At 40.7% G+C, this 19,591-nt stretch overlaps 1 protein-coding gene across 2 annotated transcripts; it reads left to right on the forward strand.

Moving 5' to 3' along the window:
- The first annotated feature begins 13,979 nt into the window (after positions 1–13,979).
- Positions 13,980–17,628, forward strand: LOC108236163 (matrix Gla protein). 2 transcript variants are annotated; one of them, XM_017416648.2, is made up of 5 exons: positions 13,980–14,103; positions 16,128–16,211; positions 16,305–16,334; positions 16,528–16,624; positions 17,099–17,628. In XM_017416648.2, exons 1-5 carry the CDS (start codon positions 13,986–13,988, stop codon positions 17,262–17,264), a joined length of 495 nt encoding a protein of 164 aa, XP_017272137.2. In that variant the 5' UTR covers positions 13,980–13,985; the 3' UTR covers positions 17,265–17,628. The 2 variants fall into 2 exon arrangements, with proteins under 2 accessions (XP_017272137.2, XP_017272138.2); XM_017416649.2 differs by having other exon boundaries at positions 13,985–14,103; positions 16,125–16,211.
- Positions 17,629–19,591: the final 1,963 nt, after the last annotated feature.

The raw sequence follows: 19,591 nt of genomic DNA on the forward strand, positions 1-19,591 counted from the left end.
AGTCGTCTCAGAAGCAGTTTGGCAAAATTACTTTAACATTTTGAACTCTTGACTTCCTATACTACTTCTTAATGGTCGATCTGAAGATGAGAATATTCTGACTCTTTAAGAATTCATTTTATTAATCAGTTTAGGTTTAAGTGCAAACATTTCATTGTGGTTTCTTAGTATAAATGTTCCAAAAGCACAAAAATTTCTCCTCCAGACTCAAATATTTCTCATGTTTGAAAGAAAAACACACACCTGCTTCACTCCGTGCTGCTGTCAGGGTTTCTCTCAGGCCTCAGTCCTCATTTGGTTTTTGTTTTGCATGAAACTGTTTGAAAAATTTGCAACATTTAAATCTCACACACACAAGAAAAGCTTCTTGCAAACGGTTTCTACAAGTCTTTATTCAAAAGCTGCAATCAAATGTTTTCTCTGGACGTCAGCAGGTAAACAAATGTGTGACATTTGTACAGCAGTTTGTCAGCCTCAGACTGAGAGATAATATCTGAGATATAATGAGGGAAATCGTCTCAGATTCAAAAAGAAAATATTGGATCAAATGCACAAAATAGAAACTCACCTGTCACTGAAAACAATCTAATCGTGATTATATCTAACACTGTTTGCTAAAAGATGAAATAGTTCATCCTTTTTGTTTTCTGCACAAATGTTCTTCCTGTTTTTAATCACATTTTATTTTCTCTGCTTTTTATTAAAACAAATTTGTCCTTCTACATCTTCCCACTTTGAACGACTTTCAGAGGATAAATGTTTCTCAGGTTGCTGCACCAAACCTACGTATTGAAATCTGTTTTTTTTACAAAAAGGTTTTTAACTTTCAGCTCAGTCTCCTCTTCCTTCCAGTTAAAATCCTTCCTCTTTGCTCCCAGAAATTCAATTTAAATGCAAACACTTTGTGTGTTTCTGTCATGCTTTTTAATGCTTTGAAGTTCAAACTTCCTCTAGTTTTAGCCTTTTTCTTTCCTAAATTTAGTTTTCTGTAAAATTACAGGCACTTCTTCTGTTTGAGTATTTTGTGTTGACTGACAATGAGATTTTTTTTTTTCTCTCATTGTTGAAGCCGTTCAGACTCCAGCTTTCTTCCAGGTGACGACGTTAATGGTGTGTCGATGTTATATAAGAGCTTTAAGAAGTTGTTTTGCTGAACCGATTGGACCCCGGAAAGGATCCTGTGACGGCAGAGATTGACCTGAATCTCATCTCAGTGGCTTATTTTCCTTTTACGTCATCGGGCTCATTCTGAGCTCAGTTTCAAGAATTGTTTAAGTCTCCGGCTCATTTTCCACAAAACAAACATTCCCGATCTCAGCCGTTTAAAGTCTGTTCCTGGATTAAACGAAGGAACACGGAGAATCTCAAGTCTTTAAACGAACATTGTCAGTGGACAAATTAGTTCTGCCGACACTTTACTAATTTAATCCTGTTCTCCTCTCAAACTCCTGAGTGACACTTGAAATAAATGAAGCTGCACAGAAATGTGTATTTTTCACATCAGAGTCACTGCGAGGTGCCGTGAAATCCTGTTATTCTTTTCCTCTGAGGTTGAGCTGAGCTGTAAACAACACACACTGCATGTGTGTGTGTGTGTGTGTGTGTGTGCAGAGGAAAGACTTTCAGGTGGAACTCATCTGAAATGTAAGAATAATAATAAAAGGGGCACAAAGATGTTTGTCCTATAAAGTCTCCTCAGGTAGGTCTGCTGAAACAGGACTTTGATTTTAGTGCCGAAGGAAGAGTAACACCTGGAGGAATGCATATCGCCCGCCGCCTTTTATGCCAGATCTTATGATGTAAAGGGAGTTATAAGCTGTTTGGCTCAAATTTCAAAATAACATCAAGAGTGATCTCATATGTTGGGGATAACTGTCTGCCTCTACACAAAATATTAGTCCATTATCTGTAAAACTGACTGAATTCAAGCCATTTTTGTGTTTCAGATCGTTGTGCAGCTGCAAACCAGCACGGCTTGAAAACAGATTGCATAAGAAAAACATTCTAGTTTTAAAAAAGTCTTTTTGTTAATCAGCAAAACTCAGTTGTGTACATTTATCTCTTTTTTTGTTGTTTTCCCAGGCGTTGTGCTCACTGCTCACAAACAAGGAGCTCCAAACACATGTCAGAGAACTAAAGGTTGGATGATGGGTGGAGCTGGACCTGGTCGGCTTTAAGCCTCATTAAGAGGTTAGATTGGAGCGTTTGCTCTTCAGAGGGTGACGGTAATTGGATATCGCTGAACTGAAGCTGTGTGACGTCGTTGTGATACAGGCCGGAAGGTGCCGCTCGGTGATGTCCTGGAAACGGGTTTTTATTGAGAACTAAGGATGCTGGAGCCACTCGAACACTCATTTATAGGCGGTGCTGTTGCACAGATCCTGGAGGAAAATCAAGGATTGGTGCTTTTATTTGTGCTGACATCCTCATCATGCACAGAAAGTGATGCTTGAAAGGGTGATAATTAGTTTTTTCTGTGTGTGTTTGTTTGTCTGTTTAATCAACATTAGCAAACAGAAAAATAGCCATAACTTTGTCAGATTTACAGATTTTGATTCAAATTTTGGTGCAGTAGTAGCAGAGAGTCATCCTCAACACATACTCCAAACACTAACAGATGTTGTGAGATGGCTCTTAAAGACTGCACATATTGTCATTTTTCAAGGTTGGACCAAAGCAGGCAAAGGCAGCAGGCGATATGCATTCCTTCAAGGAATGTTAGGCCTTTAATTAGATGCTGTGTTTCGCAGAGGGTTCACTCTGAAGCTCAGCTTTAGAAATCCAATCACCGGACTGTAAACATGAAGAAAAGTCTGACCGGTTGTGTGTTTACGGCACGCAGTGGAAGAAGCTTTTCTCCAGCTCCTCCTAGTCCTACATCCCACACTTTTCCTGTTTCCTCTTCGCCTGCAAACCTGATAAATCCTGCATTTGTTCCTGGATTGGGATGAAACGATAGAAAGAGGAAAGTTTGCCTAATAAAGCCACACGATGGACGCTTTGCATCTGTTAATGTCAAAACCAGTAAAAAAAAACAACATTTCTCCCTGTTTCCTTTCTTCGGGCACACACTGTAACGCAGTGTTCTGCTATCGACCAAATAAAAACACACGAGCAGTATTTATATGTCCGCGTCTTCAGCTGTACTTCATAAATTCACAGTCTGTTCTGTTTCATTATTCAGCTGTACTCGAGTACACGGTCTGCTTCGCCCTCGGCTGTCTAAACATCCCATTTCCAGCTCTCAGTGCACTGATGTACTCATAAATACTTAACAGAGTCTATAACAATGGGACTTGGGGATTGTGGCTTTCGGGCAGTTATTAAAACCCACGGGGGGAGAGTTGAGGAACTCACATTATAGATCCTGTAGGTTCAGAGCAGCTGGGAGATAATAAAACCACATGGAGCAGGAAAACAAACCGGCTGAACCCTGGAAGCCTGGAAGTCAAAACTCACATTTCAAGTTAAAAGAGCTCACTTCGACATGAAAATGATCGAATGATTCTGCTGCTCTAAAGAACCTTTCAAATATCGAGTCTCTGCTAAACTAACTTTTTCCCAAAAATTTGTTTTATTGAGATTTTTCCCCCCTGAAAAACAGCGTCGACCCACTTTATTGAGAGCAAATGCGCCGGTTTATGAATGTCTTGTGTTTTATGTCGTATTTTGTGCCGTACGCAGTGATCTTCGGGTTCATACATCTGTTTTATTGTTTTGAATCAGCCTGTTTTTATCTGTAAATACGATTAAACAACCAGCTGTAACTGTGAGTTGTTTCAATGTTGCAGAGAAAGGAAAAAAAAACACTAAAAAACTCTGATGAGACACAAAAAGACCGTAAAGAAACAGAAATCCATCACAAATACTGGTTTGTTTTTTCTTCTGTTTCTAAAGTAAACAATGAAAATCCAGAATTTTAAGAGATACTTTGGCTATTTTGAAGTGGAGTTCAATGTGCAGGTTGCAACCAATTAATATCTCACCTGTTATAGATCGATAGTTTGGAGAAATATTTTAATTCTGACCAGATTGACGAGCTAACGGCTAGTCTGAGCTAAGACCAAAGTTGATCGCTGCCATCTTAAAACAACTCCAGTGGTTCATGCAAACGCTGTTATTTCAACCTTTACGTCAGAGTCAGTTTCCCACTGAACATTCAGTTCAGCAGACATACGATTATGTTGCTGCAGGAAGTGCTGCAGCTAGCTGCTGACGCTGCTGTTTGCACTTACACGTAAGCAAAGAAGTCTGTGTAAATATTTGTAAGGTGAAACTGACACCGATGTAAACGTTTCAAACGGGCATTCGCAAGAGCGTCTGTGAAAGTTTGGAGAGGGGCGATGTTTAAAGATGGCAGTAATCCTCTTTGTTTTTGGCCTCACTTGGATCACCCATCAGCTCTGTAGTCAAGTCAGAATTAAATGTCATTCAAAGAGCTATCCACAACAAGTAAGATATTTATTCTTTGTACCCTTTCCACAGAACAACCCTTCAAAATGGCCAAAATATCATTTAAACCGTAAATAATGTCCATCCATCCTGTGCCGCGTCTTTCTTTAATGAAACTGCAGACACTTTGATCTGTCCTTCAGGACTTTTTTTTTTTTTTCCCGCCTTCAGTATATTTCCACCTGCAATGGCCCTGCTGCAGGAGATGTTTTATCTCCTGTACACTGCAATGAACTTTAAATCCTCCTCTGCGCTCAAATCCCAGCTGGAGGCACATAAAGCTAAAGAGGAAGATCCACTTCAGTCCGTCACCCACTCACACTGCAGCAAAATGCCGACACTTCACACAGGAAACGCAGGCAAGGTTGCAGAGAAAATCAGAGGGGAAAAAAAAATATATATATATATATATATATATATATATATATATATATATAAATATNTAAATAAAAAACGCAGCGGCAGGCCGGGCCAGAAAGACAGAAATAAATTAAAAGGTGGAACAAAGAACAAAGAGAATGGAGATGAGATGCTACAGCTTCTGTCAGGAGAGAGAGGTGAGGGAGATAAAAGAGGGGAATAACACTCTCCCCCCTGCAGGTTTCACCATTAAAACTAATGTCTCATTACTAGTCTTAGCTGGGAGCTTTCAGGCAGTCAGACAGAGGTCAGGAAAACTGCAGGCAGACAGACAGACAGGGAGGATTTAAACAAGAAACCATCACCCATACATCTTTTCTGGGTCACGGGGAGCTGGTGTCTATCTCCAGCCATCACTGTGTGAGAGGACAGGTCTGCAGTCCATCACAGGGACACATGGAGACAAACAACCATTCACACTCTCACTCACACCTAGGGACAATTTAGAGTTACCAGTAACCCTAACATGTATGTTTTTGGTCTGTGGGAGGAAACCCATGTGACCACAGGGAGGACATGTAAACTCCACCCTGAAAGGCCCCAGGTCAGGAGGAAGTCCTGCAGCCTCTGGTAGGTGACAGCTAGAAACCATCATATGTGTGGAAAATAAACTTATTTGTTATATACATCTGTAACAGAAGAGGATGAAAGACTTCTTATGGTAATTATATGGGGAATTAAACATTTAGGAGTGACGTGTGCAGCTGTATTTTCTAAAAATGGACGGGGACAGACAGGACTGCTGGAGTTTCAAAATAAAACAATTCCTGGCCTCGTGCAGTCAAGTCAAAGCTTTTTTCCCCCCTCAGTGTTTATATGTTTTGTGTACCAACACTTATGTCACTCTGACTGCCTCTGAGAACTGAGAAGTGCTCATACTTTAGTCTTGTCTGGTAATTACAGTTCTCTGCCAGCAGGGGGCGCATCAGCCTCACTCAGCAGAGTAAACATCTGCTGCTGATCTCCCGTGACTGTTAGCAGTACATCTCATGAACTAGTCTGCAAATTTTAATGAACTTTGCATAAAGTAATCATTGGATGTACATCTAGACCTGATGGGCATTTGAAGTCGACCCAATTCAAGATGGGTGTTACACAAAAAATTGTTTGTTTGGTGTGATGGCGGCTAAAACTGATCCACAACACATAACCTGAGCACTAACAATGCAAGATCATTGTTCAAAATTTTGCCATTAACTATTTAAAATCGTCTCTGTCTGTCTGTTAGCAAAATATCTCACGAACCACTGGATGGATTTTATTGAAACTTTCATTGGATGCACATCTACAGCTGATTAACTTATGGAATTAAACCAATTCAAGATGGCCACCTCAGCTAATCAACACTGGCCAACACAGAGATGGTGATAAATCAGTCATATTTACAGAAATTGAGCTAAAATCTGTGACATTCTAGTGCAAACATTGTTTTCAAGGTTTGACCAAATGACTACAACTTTGTTATTTCTCAGCACAAGATCGTTTAGTCTAAAACTCTGGCACGGAGGGGGGCGGGTGACATGCATTCCTTCAAGCCTCAGCCTGTCGTGTTTTTCTCTTTAGTCTCTCTGGTCAAACGGTTAAAGACGCTTTCCTGAGGTTTTATATTTCTGCGTCTGTATCCGTGTTATTGTCACTTCATCCAAACCATTGTGAGCTATGAAGAGACTCAGTGGTTTTGCTTGCGTGTGGTCCTTTTGACACTATAACCTCATCTTCATACGCTGGCAGCTGACACTGGACTGGAAGGTCTGATGTGGCCCATTCTGTAGGTCTTGCACCCATTTGCTGAAACTTTGTAGCTCCGTTTCTCATTCCTGCTGTAAGTGCCGGAGAGCAGTGGGGAAACCTAAAGGTTTAGTTCTTAAAGTGGAGGGAAATGCATCTGTCAGCAGCAACATATGTGATCAGCCGGGATGATTAAGGTTTATTGTTTTAATAAAACATAATAAAATACACAGAGAAGGGGAAAGCGTGAGGCATCCTGCTGCTTTATTCAGAGCATGTGTGCTCTGTGTGCAGCAGATTTATGTCTTTCATTTAAAGACCACATTGTTTCTTGGCATTCACAACCTGTTTGTGTTCATATAACATAATCGCCGGCGGTGCTCCTCCTGGACTTTGTGTTGTTGCTAAAAAAAAAAAAACTAAAGCTCCGTATCACCACTTGGCACTACTTTAGTTTCATCCTTGTACAGAACTGTGTCTCCCAAACAAACCTGCAAACGCTTTTGCAAATATTACTTTAGTTTATTTGTGTCAGTATTTTAAGAACCAGTCAGACTTTCAGGTTTTTCTCCTCTTCAAGTAACAGTTTGTTTGATAAAGTACACGACTTTTACAGAGTAATCGCTCAGAGTCTTCAGTTAGTACTTAAAACTTAGTCACACTACATTTAATACCACACTTTTTATCAATAATTAAACACTTCTGTAATTCCAAAGAAAAAACAACAGCTTAGAGAATGTGGATCAGAGAAGGCTGAAGGTTCGCAGAGTGTGGATGTGTCACCCTGTGGCTAAAGAGGTAATAAATTAACTTCATCGCCTCGTTCACAGTGACACCTACATATTTTTTATAGCTTTCGGGTGATGGGAAGCAGGAAGTGTGGCAGAAAAGTTTTATTTTTAGAATCCCTAAATGTACAATGTGTCACAAAAGCATTCACCCTGCAGTGAAGCACGGTGGTGGCAGCATCATGCTGTGGGGAGGTTTTCCATCAGCAGGGGCTGAAACTGAAAGCCCTTTTAAATTGTAGAAATTGTATAATAGAGAACGGAGTGAAAGATGATGAGAGGGATGGATAAAAGGTAGCAGGGGAAGAGATAAAATAAAATCCAGATATACAGATGCAGATTGTTGTTGTTGCTGTTTGTGGTCACACATGGCAGCGTTTTCTTCATGTGCTTTCATTTTGTAATATTTCCTTTCATGAACACAGCCCGTGTCTGTGGCCACTTGTTTGTGTTGTCTGCATGGGAAGGTTATCTGATTCTGTGGATTTATGTGAGAGTGAAATAGGTTATCTGATTCTGTGGATTTATGTGAGAGTGAAATTCCTCACAGGTTGGGTGGGTGCTGGTTGCACGCCCTGCAGAACTGTTTGTTGGATTTGGCACCGGAGGAGCAGCGGGGAGTGGGGGGGGGAAGACTGAAGGTAAACAGGACATAAAACGGAAAGTTGGATGGTGTTCATATGAGAAATGGAAGCAGGTAGCTATAAAGCAGCCAAAACTTGAACACACATGCACAAAGATCTGTGCAGCTACGCTCAAATTTCTTCATTAAAGTCTGAGTTCAGCTCAGTGTGCTGAAATAAAACAGCTCGCAAACTAAAGCTGAACACCGCTTCAGCCAAACCCTGGTCATCTGCAGGTCATATCAAGCCTTCTGCTTCTATAAAAGAGACGTTAGACATTAAAGGTTATGTGTAGACCGAAGGTAAATTCAGAAAAGGTTTATTAAACCTAGTTTTACTCTAAATTAAAATGTAAATCATGCAGAACTGATGCCTAATATTCAAGGTCTAATTGGGATCACTTGAACTTATCTAAACTCCCTGTAATTGCAGGTTGGCTGCAGGAATGGGAAATTACAGAAATTAGAGGGAAAAGAGTAAAAAACAAGCCGTTTAAAAGTTTTCTTTTTTTCTTCTTGATCATTTAAAGATTTGCTACTGACAGTTTTTGAAGTAAGGGACACAAAAATCGCAGCTCTGACGTACTTCTGAAGTCACAGTTTTCGGTACGTCAGAGAAAATCTTCCTGTTATCAGTTTTTCTAGAGTTGACTGTTGTTAGATTGTTGCCTCCTGATTTCTAATTTCCATCTAAACACGTCTTTCTTTTGGTGCTTTCTGTTTGTGCTCAGAAGTCACCCATTCTGCAATCCAGCCTCTAACGCTCCCTGACCAACCCCAACCTCAAAATCCAATATGGCTGCCCTGTGCGTCAGATGCTGTTATAGCTGCAGTGATAAACTATTCAGCTATTTTCACTTCTGTCGGCTTGAGTCTCATTTAGTCAGTCATACACTCAATATTTTAATTGTATCCGCGTTGCTCCAGTGTTTGAAAGCCTAGAATGAGCTCGACAGTAATTCACAAATCCTGCTGGTTTTCTAACATGCAACTGGGACGACGTTAAGTTGGGCGTGACACTGTCTAAGATCCTATTTCTGACCTTCATGGTGAGTCGAAAGCAGCACAAATTCCAGCTGGTAGTCCTGGACGTCCATCCATCATTTGTGAGACTGGCAGAAGCTTTGGATGAGTTGTGGAAAACTGTAGCTTTGTTATAAAGGGATATGATGTATGTTGTTGGCTAAAATGCTGACAAACATCGCTCCTCTACTAACAGCAGGAGCTGAAAGCTGGTTGCACGTCGCTGCTTGTGTTCAGTTTCTTTCACTACCTCTGAACTGTTAGCAGGAAGCTGACTGAATACGACAGTCTGTTATGCATACAATTTAGTTTGAGTTTGTTTCCTCATACCGGTAATATATACATTCAGACAATGCCTTTCTGAATAAGTAATAAAGTCCTACACTGAACCAACTCCACACAACACCACCACATAACTTTTGTCCAGTCGTTCACCAGTCTTTGTTCATTGTTCATCCAAAAAGTTTGAAAAAAAAAAAGGTTTCTTAAAATATTTTGGATGACTGGGAATCTACACCATCATCTTGTTGCTATAGTTACCTGCTGTGTGGTGCACACACAAACCCTGTTGGGACTTTCCTTATGCTGGGTTTCCTTCACTCGGGTATTTTAATGACGTCAAAGCGAACTCAGCCGTGTTGCTGTAGCAAGTTGGATAATCAGTAGGAATTGCTAGTTGTTGTGCTTTAAACCTGGCTGACTATTTTCAGTAATACATGCTGATAACAATGGATTTCTCTGCTTTTTCTGCACTCAGACACTGTGCCAACAAGTTCACTTAGAGGAGTCCTATTACTGTATTTGCTGTAGTATGTGTGCGGTTGATTTAATGAGAAATAAAATGACAAAAATGAAGATAAAAAGGTTTTCTGCAGTAGCTATCACCATGTATTATGCGCATGGCAGCCATATTGGATTTTGACAACATTGTTGGTCAAAAATCTCAGATTTTTTCCACGTCGGACTTCTGGCTTTGGGATGCGTTCCCGTTGATTTTTCAAACATCTGGTGATCATAAATAGAACGAAGCATTAAATTGCGAGGGGGAAACCCAGAGTTTGAACTTAGTTCCGTAGACTATGTTAAAAATAACGCTGTTTATGTTCTGTATGCCTGCATATCAACCCAAAAGACCTGTATCTAAGAGTTTCGGTATTGATACGCGTATCAGTACATCTTTAACGTGAACTATTAAATAAAGAGGAGTCCTTTTTGGAGCTGCAAGTGAAACACCATCCACCACATAAACAGGTTTTAAGTTAGTCCCACCTGGAAAATGTCTCAATAGTGACTTCTTTGCCTTAAGAAGGTATTCAGTGTGGGCAGAGGTGGAGGTGGAGTAGATGTAGGGTTGGGTTTTGGAAAAAATGATTCATGTTCACTGAACTGCACAAGATTTTTGTAAATAAGGTCCTTAATGCCCGTGTAAAAAAGCCAAACATCATATCTAATTAGCTGACAGTCTCCTCAAAATAACTGAGTGATTGACTGATACTCTCTGTAAATGTTCTGCACAAACAGACTTCAAGATCTGTGAGCCCTGCAGTGTGCTGACACATTCCTAAATCTGCATGAAGTTTTGTTGACACGACAAAACTCACAGCCGCAGGCCACCTGAGGAGGACTGTCCTGAGTAACGTCTGCTCTTCACCTGGCCTGCAGTCCCATGGACGGAGCGTCGGAGGAGCGTGCCCCCGTCACGTGATGTTTTCATGTGCTTCGTCTGAGACACACTCCTCAGTGTGTCTCCTATTTCCATGGAGCATAAAAAGTGAGTCACAGTGAAGACTTGCATAAAACAAGGAGGAAAACACAGAAAAACGATTAATAGAGAAGAGCTCATTGTGGTTATTTTTAAAGACTTGTCTGTGTTGTGTCTGCTCTCACAAACGGAGCCGCAGAAGGAGTGGAGCTACACCTGAACCTGCCCACGGGGGAAATGCAAGCCCACCCAAACACTTTAGAAAATCTGTTTTTGCAGACATTACATGGATAGTTTATACGTTTGTGGTCACGGCCTCATACAGAAGTGAAAGCTCGTGCTTTCATTTTTTTTTCTCTCATCAGTTTTCTCCTCCCGAATGCTCATTCTTTCCTCTCATCCACCCATTTTCTGCTCTTCGTGTACAGACATTACATCTTTTTCTATCACATGCTCCGAGTCAGTACATTTCCTCCACAGTCTCTTTCTGTTTCTTCCTGATAACCTTTTGTAGCTCTGATTCCCATTTCGAGCACAGATGTGCCAAAATCACTGCCATCAGTCCTGCCTGCCGCCTATCATCCTGTTTACCACGTCCCTCTGTTTCTCATTTATCTCTCATCTCAGCCCCTGACACGGTTGACTGAGGGGATGGAGCAAGACTTCAGCTGCAGAATGATGGAGGAAGCAAAAAACGCTGAAATAATTTGAAAATATGAGTTATAAACACCACAATCTGACTGTTGGAGGCACACATCAGGAGAACGCTGATTAGAAAAGAGTGAGAAAAGACACTATCGTACAAATAGTTTTGATGCAATCACCACCTTCTCTAAATTTGTCCTCCTCGAACCCCAAACTCAACTCATTAGGAACAAATTAAAGATGATTTAACTTTAAATTCATGCTACAAATAGCCTGAGATCCAGCCTTGCAATGGTCTCTGTGTTGTTCTTCCTGTGACAAAAATGATATTTCATATTTGGTGTAGAAACAAAACTGCTGCCCAAATACGTCCGCTTCACTGAACGTGTGTTTTACCACAACGCTTAAACCGTCCAACCACAACAGCGTGGGCTTTCTCCCCCTCCTGTCAGACTGTGCTTTCATTCATTCCCTCTGCACCCCCTCCTTTTCCTTATCTGATATAGAAAGTGTTTCTTTATTTTCAAGTATGTCTTAATGTTTGTCTGTCTGTCTGGGTCCTGCTGTTTCCTGGCTTGTAGTAACTCCGTTCCTGGTTTGTTTATCACAGTTATTCGTAGGGTTCTGTGGCCGAGCCCCGTGAGACGAGGGGTTACATAAGACTCAGATAATCTCTGCAGGGATGTTGTTCATGTTAACTTGATGGTAGGTGTTCTGCAGGTGGGGGCGCAGCGTGTTCGTGAGTGCTGCTCTTTGTGCAGAAAGTGACTTTGATACACTCTAAAAACCCTGCCTTAAAGGGATAGTCTGGTCATTTCTGAAGCGATGATCTGTCAAATAGTTATGAGTAGTTAGTATCTTATCAGCCGTAGAGTCACAGAGCATGAAGTATGTAGCTAATATTAAACCTCTATATTTTTGTATGACACCGTTTGTTTAGTTTGTTGCTCTTTTCTCAACCGAACAACGCCTGTGGTAATACACAAATATGTGTGCCGAGCGTAGATCGTGTTTATCTTGTTGTCGGTGCTGAGAGGCCACTGAACAAAGCAGTGTGCCTGATCAGTCGGTCCAAAGTTTTACTAAACTCCTGGAGAACTGATACATTCAGCAGCGACAACACAGTCTTTGCTCCACAGACACATGTCAACTTAGTAACATGGACATCGGTTAAATCTACAGGTTCAATTTGAGATAATATAGCCAATATAGTGATCGTTCACACCAGCGTCACAGCTCTGTGTTGTTTTGTTTGCTTAAGAAAAAAAAATTGCTATGAAACGAGGACTGGTCTGGCGAGCCAGTAGCCTGACTCTAAGGTGAACTTTTTCTTTCTCTTATGTTGACTGATAAGGTACTACTGACAGAAAAATGAACAAACTATCCCTTTAAAACAGCTCCAGCTTCCAAAATTTCATACCGGTTCATGCAAACGCTATAAGTCAATTCATTAAATGAATATTTTCATAAAATGTGCTCTTTGCAGGCACAGATTTAACATCAGCTAGCTGTAGCGTTTCTGGTGCATCTGTCTCTATCAGACTAACGTATTGATCTTCCAGTGTTCATAACCACGACTCTACAGGTGCTTCTTCAACCAAACAAACATAAGTCCTTTGAGTAAATAAGTCATTTACCGCCACTTGCCTTTTCAATTTGATTTGCTCCCTAAAGTCACAGATTCTCGCCCTTTCTTGGTGACAGTGAAGGCATTTCCTGTTTTCGTTCACAAGCCAGTTTTAGTCCAGACTCTTCTCATTTGTTGTTCTCTTGGCAGAACAGCTAGAGGCTATCAGATCAAGAACCCATTCTTCTATTCGTACATTTTCTAAACCTGCATGTTCCTGCTCGTGGCTGTGAGGAGCTGGTGCCTGTATCGTCACCAATCATATAACTCCTGCCCTTCGAGAACTTCATTGGCCTCCCATTATTCACCACAGGTCATCTTCATCCATCTGCCTGAGAGCGTTCAGTCTCTCCCACCAGATAACATCAGCTCTCTCTGTTCTCTGAAGCCACACTTACAGCACATTTGTTCAAGCTTGCTGTTTGATTCAAAGCCTCAAAGTTGGGAGCAGATCGACATGTTTTACAACTATGTTTTATCATGTTGTCATTCATCACCTGTAATTATTGCAGCCTTTATTTCTGGATTATCATTGGAAGTAGTATAGTTGTGGCCAGTTAAATGCTCCTATGTGTTATTTATCAAAGGTGCACATGTTTTTCCAAATCTATTTACTTTCAGATATAATTTAGCAGTTTGATGTTGTTTTCATACGGTTGATGTTTCTTTTCATGACATGCTGCCATGGTGGCAAACGGGGGCAGATCCTATCATGTACCTGCTACAAACTAGGTTCGGAGACCTCGTGCCAGGCTTGCCTCCCCCTCCTCTCGGTCTCTGCTCATGCCCCGCTTGTTTACCTCCGGGCCTTTCTGTCAGTCACGGTGCTGTGCTGCTCCACGAGGGCGGGGGAGTCGGGGAGACAGTGAGCTAATACCCTCGGCACGATTGAACGATGGAAAACAGGGCAGATAGTCTGAGAGAGGGGAGGAGGGCTGGGGGGAGGCAGGGGAGGGAGAAAGTGAAGGGTGGGGTAGGATGAGGGGGTGTGAGATGAGTACATATAAGGTCGCCAGCGGAGAATTGGGAAATATTCCTCGGGAGGAAATACTGAGAGATATTTCCAAAACTTCTCACTCCATCCCAGTCCTTCACGGTGAGTTTTTACAACATGAACAAATATCTGCTAAAACTAATTGTGCAAATCTAAAACTGCTACAACTAAAAGGTTAGTTTCACTTTAAAAAGACAAATACAGTGAGGCAAAGTGCTTTTTTTTTCTTATGCATCTGATAACAATATTCTGATTTTATTGTATTCTTTTAAAAACAATGCTGAAAGAAGCAAACGTCAAATAACAGGACTGTTTTTGTGGAGCAGGTTGGCTCTTTGCATGACAGGAATCAAACCAGTGGAGTTTTATATTCTGCTTGCAGGAACAAAAGAACCCACAAGAATCTTAACTAAGTCTCAGACAGGCACAAAACTCTGCAGATCCTGTAAATGACGTGCACACACACACACACACGCACATATCATATGTCCTTGTGAGTTACTGGAAGTTGTCTTTTGAACTCCAGGTTTGCTCGTTTGGCTGAGATAGGCGTAGCTGCTGTGCGTGTGTGTGTGTGCGTGCGTAAAATGTGCAGGTCTGTGAGTTTTATGTGTGTGTGTGCGCTCATGTTTAATGAAAGCGGTTATTGATGGTGAGAAGAAGGACCGCCAAAGCAGAATTCCAACCAAAACCACAAGCAGAAGACGGGGCGATGGAGGCTCGTCTGCGCTGCAGACACACAAGTCCCCCATCTGTGTGTCTCTGCGCTCAGACAGACCGGTGACATCTGGTGCTCTGGTTTGTACAGGTGTCTCATCCCTCACTTCGGATCACTTCTTCATGTGACTGAACATTAAAGTGATGCATGGAGACATGTGCACTGTGTGTGTTTTGAGTTATGAACAACAGCTGCAGGTTATAATTACAGCCTGTTCAGCAAAATGAGTTTGTTGGCAGCTTTTCTCAGCCGCAGCTATTCTCTAAAGCACACATGGGGAAAATACGGCCCGAGGGCCAGAAAGTGGTCATTGAACCACTTCAATCTGGCCCTTGATGTCCTCAGATGAGAATAAAACAAGCTGAAATAAATGACTAAAACAAAAACTTAATAATAAATCTTGAGGAACGATATAAGAAGGACTGTACGTCCTTTTTAAGAGTTAACATCAGCAGCCTGTGCCTTCAGTTTTTTAGTTTTTACGTAAATAAACCTAAACTTTTCTTTACCACTTTTTCGAGATCAAAAGTTGTGCTGACGAACACAGACACAAAATAGGTGTCTCAAAAACAAAAAAGAAGTCTCAAAATGTTGCATTTGTAACCAAAATAAAAAGCATTCAGCAGCTAATTTCATGCAAAGGAAGAGACTTTTCTTCTGCGTTTTTGCAGATGTAATGTTCTGTGAACTATGTGCTTCAGTTTCAGCCCAGTTTTTAGCTGTTTGATCCCATTAACTAAGATAAAACCGACTCTTTGGAAAACAACGTTCCCCGTGTGAAGTGAATATCGCTGTATTTTTAAAACAAGTGTGCCAACTATACTAGCTTATTGAAGAAACATACATATTTTAACATTTTTGGGTATATTTTAGATCTAAAAAGATGGTTATAAAAGTACAGCAGATTGTGTATTTTTGCAGATGATATGATCAGTCTTTGTGGCTTATTGTGCTCATGTTTCAGTCCAAACTGTGGCTCTTTCATCTCTTTATTTGGTTAAAAAAATAGCCCTCTGGATAGAAAATGTGTCCTGCTCTAAAGGCTCTCATACAAACAGAGTACTCTGCTCAGTTTTGACTCCAGTTCAACTTTTCTGACTTTTTATTTTGGCTGAATAAACACAAAGTCCTTTGTTTTCTCTTTTCAAACAGTCCACAGAAACATGGCAGATATGGGACAGCATAAACTGTAACATGTCTTCATAGTTCTGCTTCTAAATTGCATAAATAAAAAACAGACATGGATACAGAAACTCTTCTGGCATCTGGTCCAGTTCGAAGTTTTCATATTAACTTATTTTTTTAAAAAAAGCCAATTTCTCTCCCCTCGGTTTCCCATTTCCTGCTCGTCTCTGTGACTTCACTGCCAACACGACTCACTGATCCTTTCTCTCCTGTTTGTCAGCAGCGAGGCAGAACAGAAGCCCCAGGATGAGGAGCCTCCTTCGGTTTCTGGCGCTCTTTGCTGCCGTCTCTCTCTGTGTCTGTTACGGTATAGATCCTCGCCCCTCGTGCTGTATAACTGATCACATTCAGGCAGAGATTCATCGCTCATGATTAACCTGATTCCATGTTTTTCACATAGATTCTCATGAAAGCACAGAGTCGGCTGAAGGTGATTAACTATAAAAAAAAATCTCAGAGTTGGAAAAACATGCATGCGGTTCTAACAGCCTGCTGTACAATCCTGAGCATTTAATCCTCATTTTACCCCTCACTAACATCCCCCCGGTCCTTATTTCACCTGCTCCTGATCAGCTGTAGTTGCCTTGACTGACGTGTTGTTTAAAGAAGTGTTTTGGTTTCAGATCCGTTTTGGACCCCAAATCGTGCAAACTCCTTCATGCCGCAAAGAAACAACATTTACAACTTACCCAACAGGGGCCCCTTCAGGCCCTTCCGGAGGTAAAACACACAGATTTAAAGGGTTACTTCAGATTTTTTTAGAATGGGGTTCAGCGGAAAGGTCATGAACACTTATCTTACCTTTGAGATAGCTCTTTGTGTAGAAAAATACAGCTGTAGTCTGACAGGGTGATGGTTAGCCTGAGAGAGGAACTGGAGAGTGTGTCTGAGGAGATGGATGGATGGATGGATGGATGGATGGCTTTGAAATTTTGAGAGTAGAGCTGTTTTAAGACTGTCAGAAATAATCTATATTTCTTGAAACTGAAACTATTCAAAGACCTATCTGTTACAGGTAAGATATTGACTGTTCATAAACTTTTGCATTTAACCCCGTTTCAAATCATCTAATTTTAAATATTCTTCAACACAGTTTGACTGTTGAACATTTCAATAAGTCTGAACCACAGTAAATGTAAAAACACACCAAGTCAGCAGCAAATGATGACCATCCAACTCTTCCTCCTCCTGCAGGAACATAAAGCCTCAGTCAGAGATCCGTGCAGAGATCTGCGAGGACTTCTCTCCCTGCCACCTCTACGCCTATCGGTTCGGCTTCCCGCAGGCCTACCAGAGATACTTCAGACACGGACTCCCGTCACAACAACTCTACAGACCGACTGGGATCCGCCCATACTAAACTGGAACCCAAATGAAACATTATCCTGACCATCTGTTCTTTTATTCCATATCCATTGCATGTTTTGGTCTAATTTATGCTCTTGTGTTGGTTGTCTGTTTTGTTTGTGGAACGATTTCCTGGAAGAAAACAGTGAGGCATCCAGTGTGGCTTTAAACCCACATTAACCCTTTCATATACTCATTACAGCTCATTTTTGTGTAATCTCCTGATGATTGTTTTTGTCTCACCTTTCCACCATTTATGAGCTTGAATGGACATGCTAGAAATGAAATTAGTCTATTGATAAACTAATATGTTACTCATGATTTATTAAGGTCAGTGATACTTTCCATTACAGTGAGAGAATAAAGAATAAAACAACTTTTGGGGGTTTATTTATTAATCTGTGTTTGTAAGAGACGGTAAATGTTACACTGTTAGATAAACTGAAATGGGCCAATTTAAAGGCTGAAATAACACCTATTATTTTTCTATTATAAATAATTAGGAGTTAGTTTTATCTACATGCATCAAAGAGTTCAGCCTGAGCCCCGACTCTCTAAACCAGGGGTGGGCAACCCTGTTCCTCGAGGGCCACCATCCTACATGTTTTCCTTGTTTCTCTGCTCCAACACACCTGATTTGAATCAATGGGTGATTAACAGGCTTCTGCAGGTCATTTAACCTCTGAATCAGGTGTGTCGGACCATTTAAACAAGGAAAATATGCAGGATAGTGGCCCTCCAGGACCACCTCTGCTCCAAGCATTAACACTTTGTGCCACGTATTTGCTTAAAATGTTCTCATTAATTAGAGTCGACCCTGTCTGCCTGTCGTCCTCTGCAGATTTTTGCAGCAGAATCTTATTTCTTTTCGCGTTTGGTTGGTTTGTACAAAGTAGTTACTCCCATACATCATTTACCAAGCTGCAAGCAGAGACTCGAGCCTGCAGAAAATTCAGATAAATCATGTGAATGTGACCAAACTCAAAAGCAACACAAAGCAGCATGATGGTTGTGATTTGAAGCAGCTGGAAAATCAACTTACCTGACTCTGAAATGGGAACTTGTCCTGGAAAATTACAACATTACATAAATATTTTTGAATAAACTCAAGTTAAAGCTGTCAGAGTATTCAGAGTAAAACAATAGAGTGGTGAAGGTATAACGTGTTCTCTCAACACAAATGTATTCAGTTTAATAAACCTTTTCATTTAAACTGAAACAAAATTGAGTTTAGTCAATCTAAGGAGTGTTTCTGTTATCCTTAAGTGGCCTCTCTACAATCTGTGATCAAACACCTTAACTCATTCTTTCACAGATATTGAATAACCTCTTTCTCTGTCCTCAGATGACACAAGAAATCCTGTCCTCAGAGTTGGAAAGGTTTCATCTATTTAAACTATCCTTTGAACTGGCATGCCTCCTCACAAGGAAACAAATAAGCAGTTAACAACATGCACATTTCATGCAAATGACTGCAGCTCCAAGTGCTTTAGACAGAGAAAACACAAGCACCTTGACCAGTTAATGCAAAACAAAATATAAAATAAATCAACATAAAACACAAAATAAAATAACAAGATAACAGAGGTTAAAACAGGCTTAAATAGATACAAAAATACATGAAATATACAAGCCAGAGTCTGTAAAAAAATCTCTTATTTAAAGCTAAAGTGAAACAAACAGGCCCTAAAATAAGTCCTTCATTTCAAAATATTCTTTGTTCTCAGAAGTCAAATTTTCCTTGTTCCAAAAAAGGAAAGATGGACGGGAACGCCTCCGGAAATCACAGATTCCTGTCCTCAAAAACCAACATGGCTGCCCATGCCAAGTGGTGACAAAACAACAAGGTTTTCATTTTCACTTCAGCTGGTTTGTGTCTCATTAAAACTTTGCTGTAGTAATATGTCTGTTAGGAGTTTACAGAGAAACATCTTGTCATTAACTTGTTCTGTTAATAATAGTCAGCCTGGTTTTTTGAGCATAACTATTAATGAATCCTGCTGGTTTTTCAACTTTTAATTGGATCCCAGGTAAACTGAATGACATTCCAGGATCTGTGCTCTAACTTCACAGGTAAATGGAGAACAGCATTTTCTATCAAGAGGTAACAAGTTTCCAGCTTTTGGAACATTATTAATATTTCCAGAACAACTTATCCTCCAGCTGTCGAGAGGAACCTTCAGTAAAGTGGCAGCAGATGATCACGATGTTCTACAGTGGTTCTCAAACTGTGCATAACAAGTACCACCTGTGCAAGCCCTTAATCCTGGCTGAAGTGTGTAGTTTAGGATGTGATGATTTATGCATTAATTTCTGAAAGAACCACTACACGTACCGCAA

The sequence above is a fragment of the Kryptolebias marmoratus genome, linkage group LG12 (assembly GCF_001649575.2).
Source record: "Kryptolebias marmoratus isolate JLee-2015 linkage group LG12, ASM164957v2, whole genome shotgun sequence".
Classification (NCBI taxonomy): Eukaryota; Metazoa; Chordata; class Actinopteri; order Cyprinodontiformes; family Rivulidae; genus Kryptolebias; species Kryptolebias marmoratus.

Coding starts and splice junctions, on each gene's coding strand:
- LOC108236163 (XM_017416649.2), top strand. CDS start 13,986: ATGAGGGGGTGTGAGATGAGTACATATAAGGTCGCCAGCGGAGAATTG. Junction 16,212..16,304: donor CTCTCTCTGTGTCTGTTACG/GTATAGATCCTC, acceptor TTTTTCACATAG/ATTCTCATGAAAGCACAGAG. Junction 16,625..17,098: donor CCCTTCAGGCCCTTCCGGAG/GTAAAACACACA, acceptor CTCCTCCTGCAG/GAACATAAAGCCTCAGTCAG.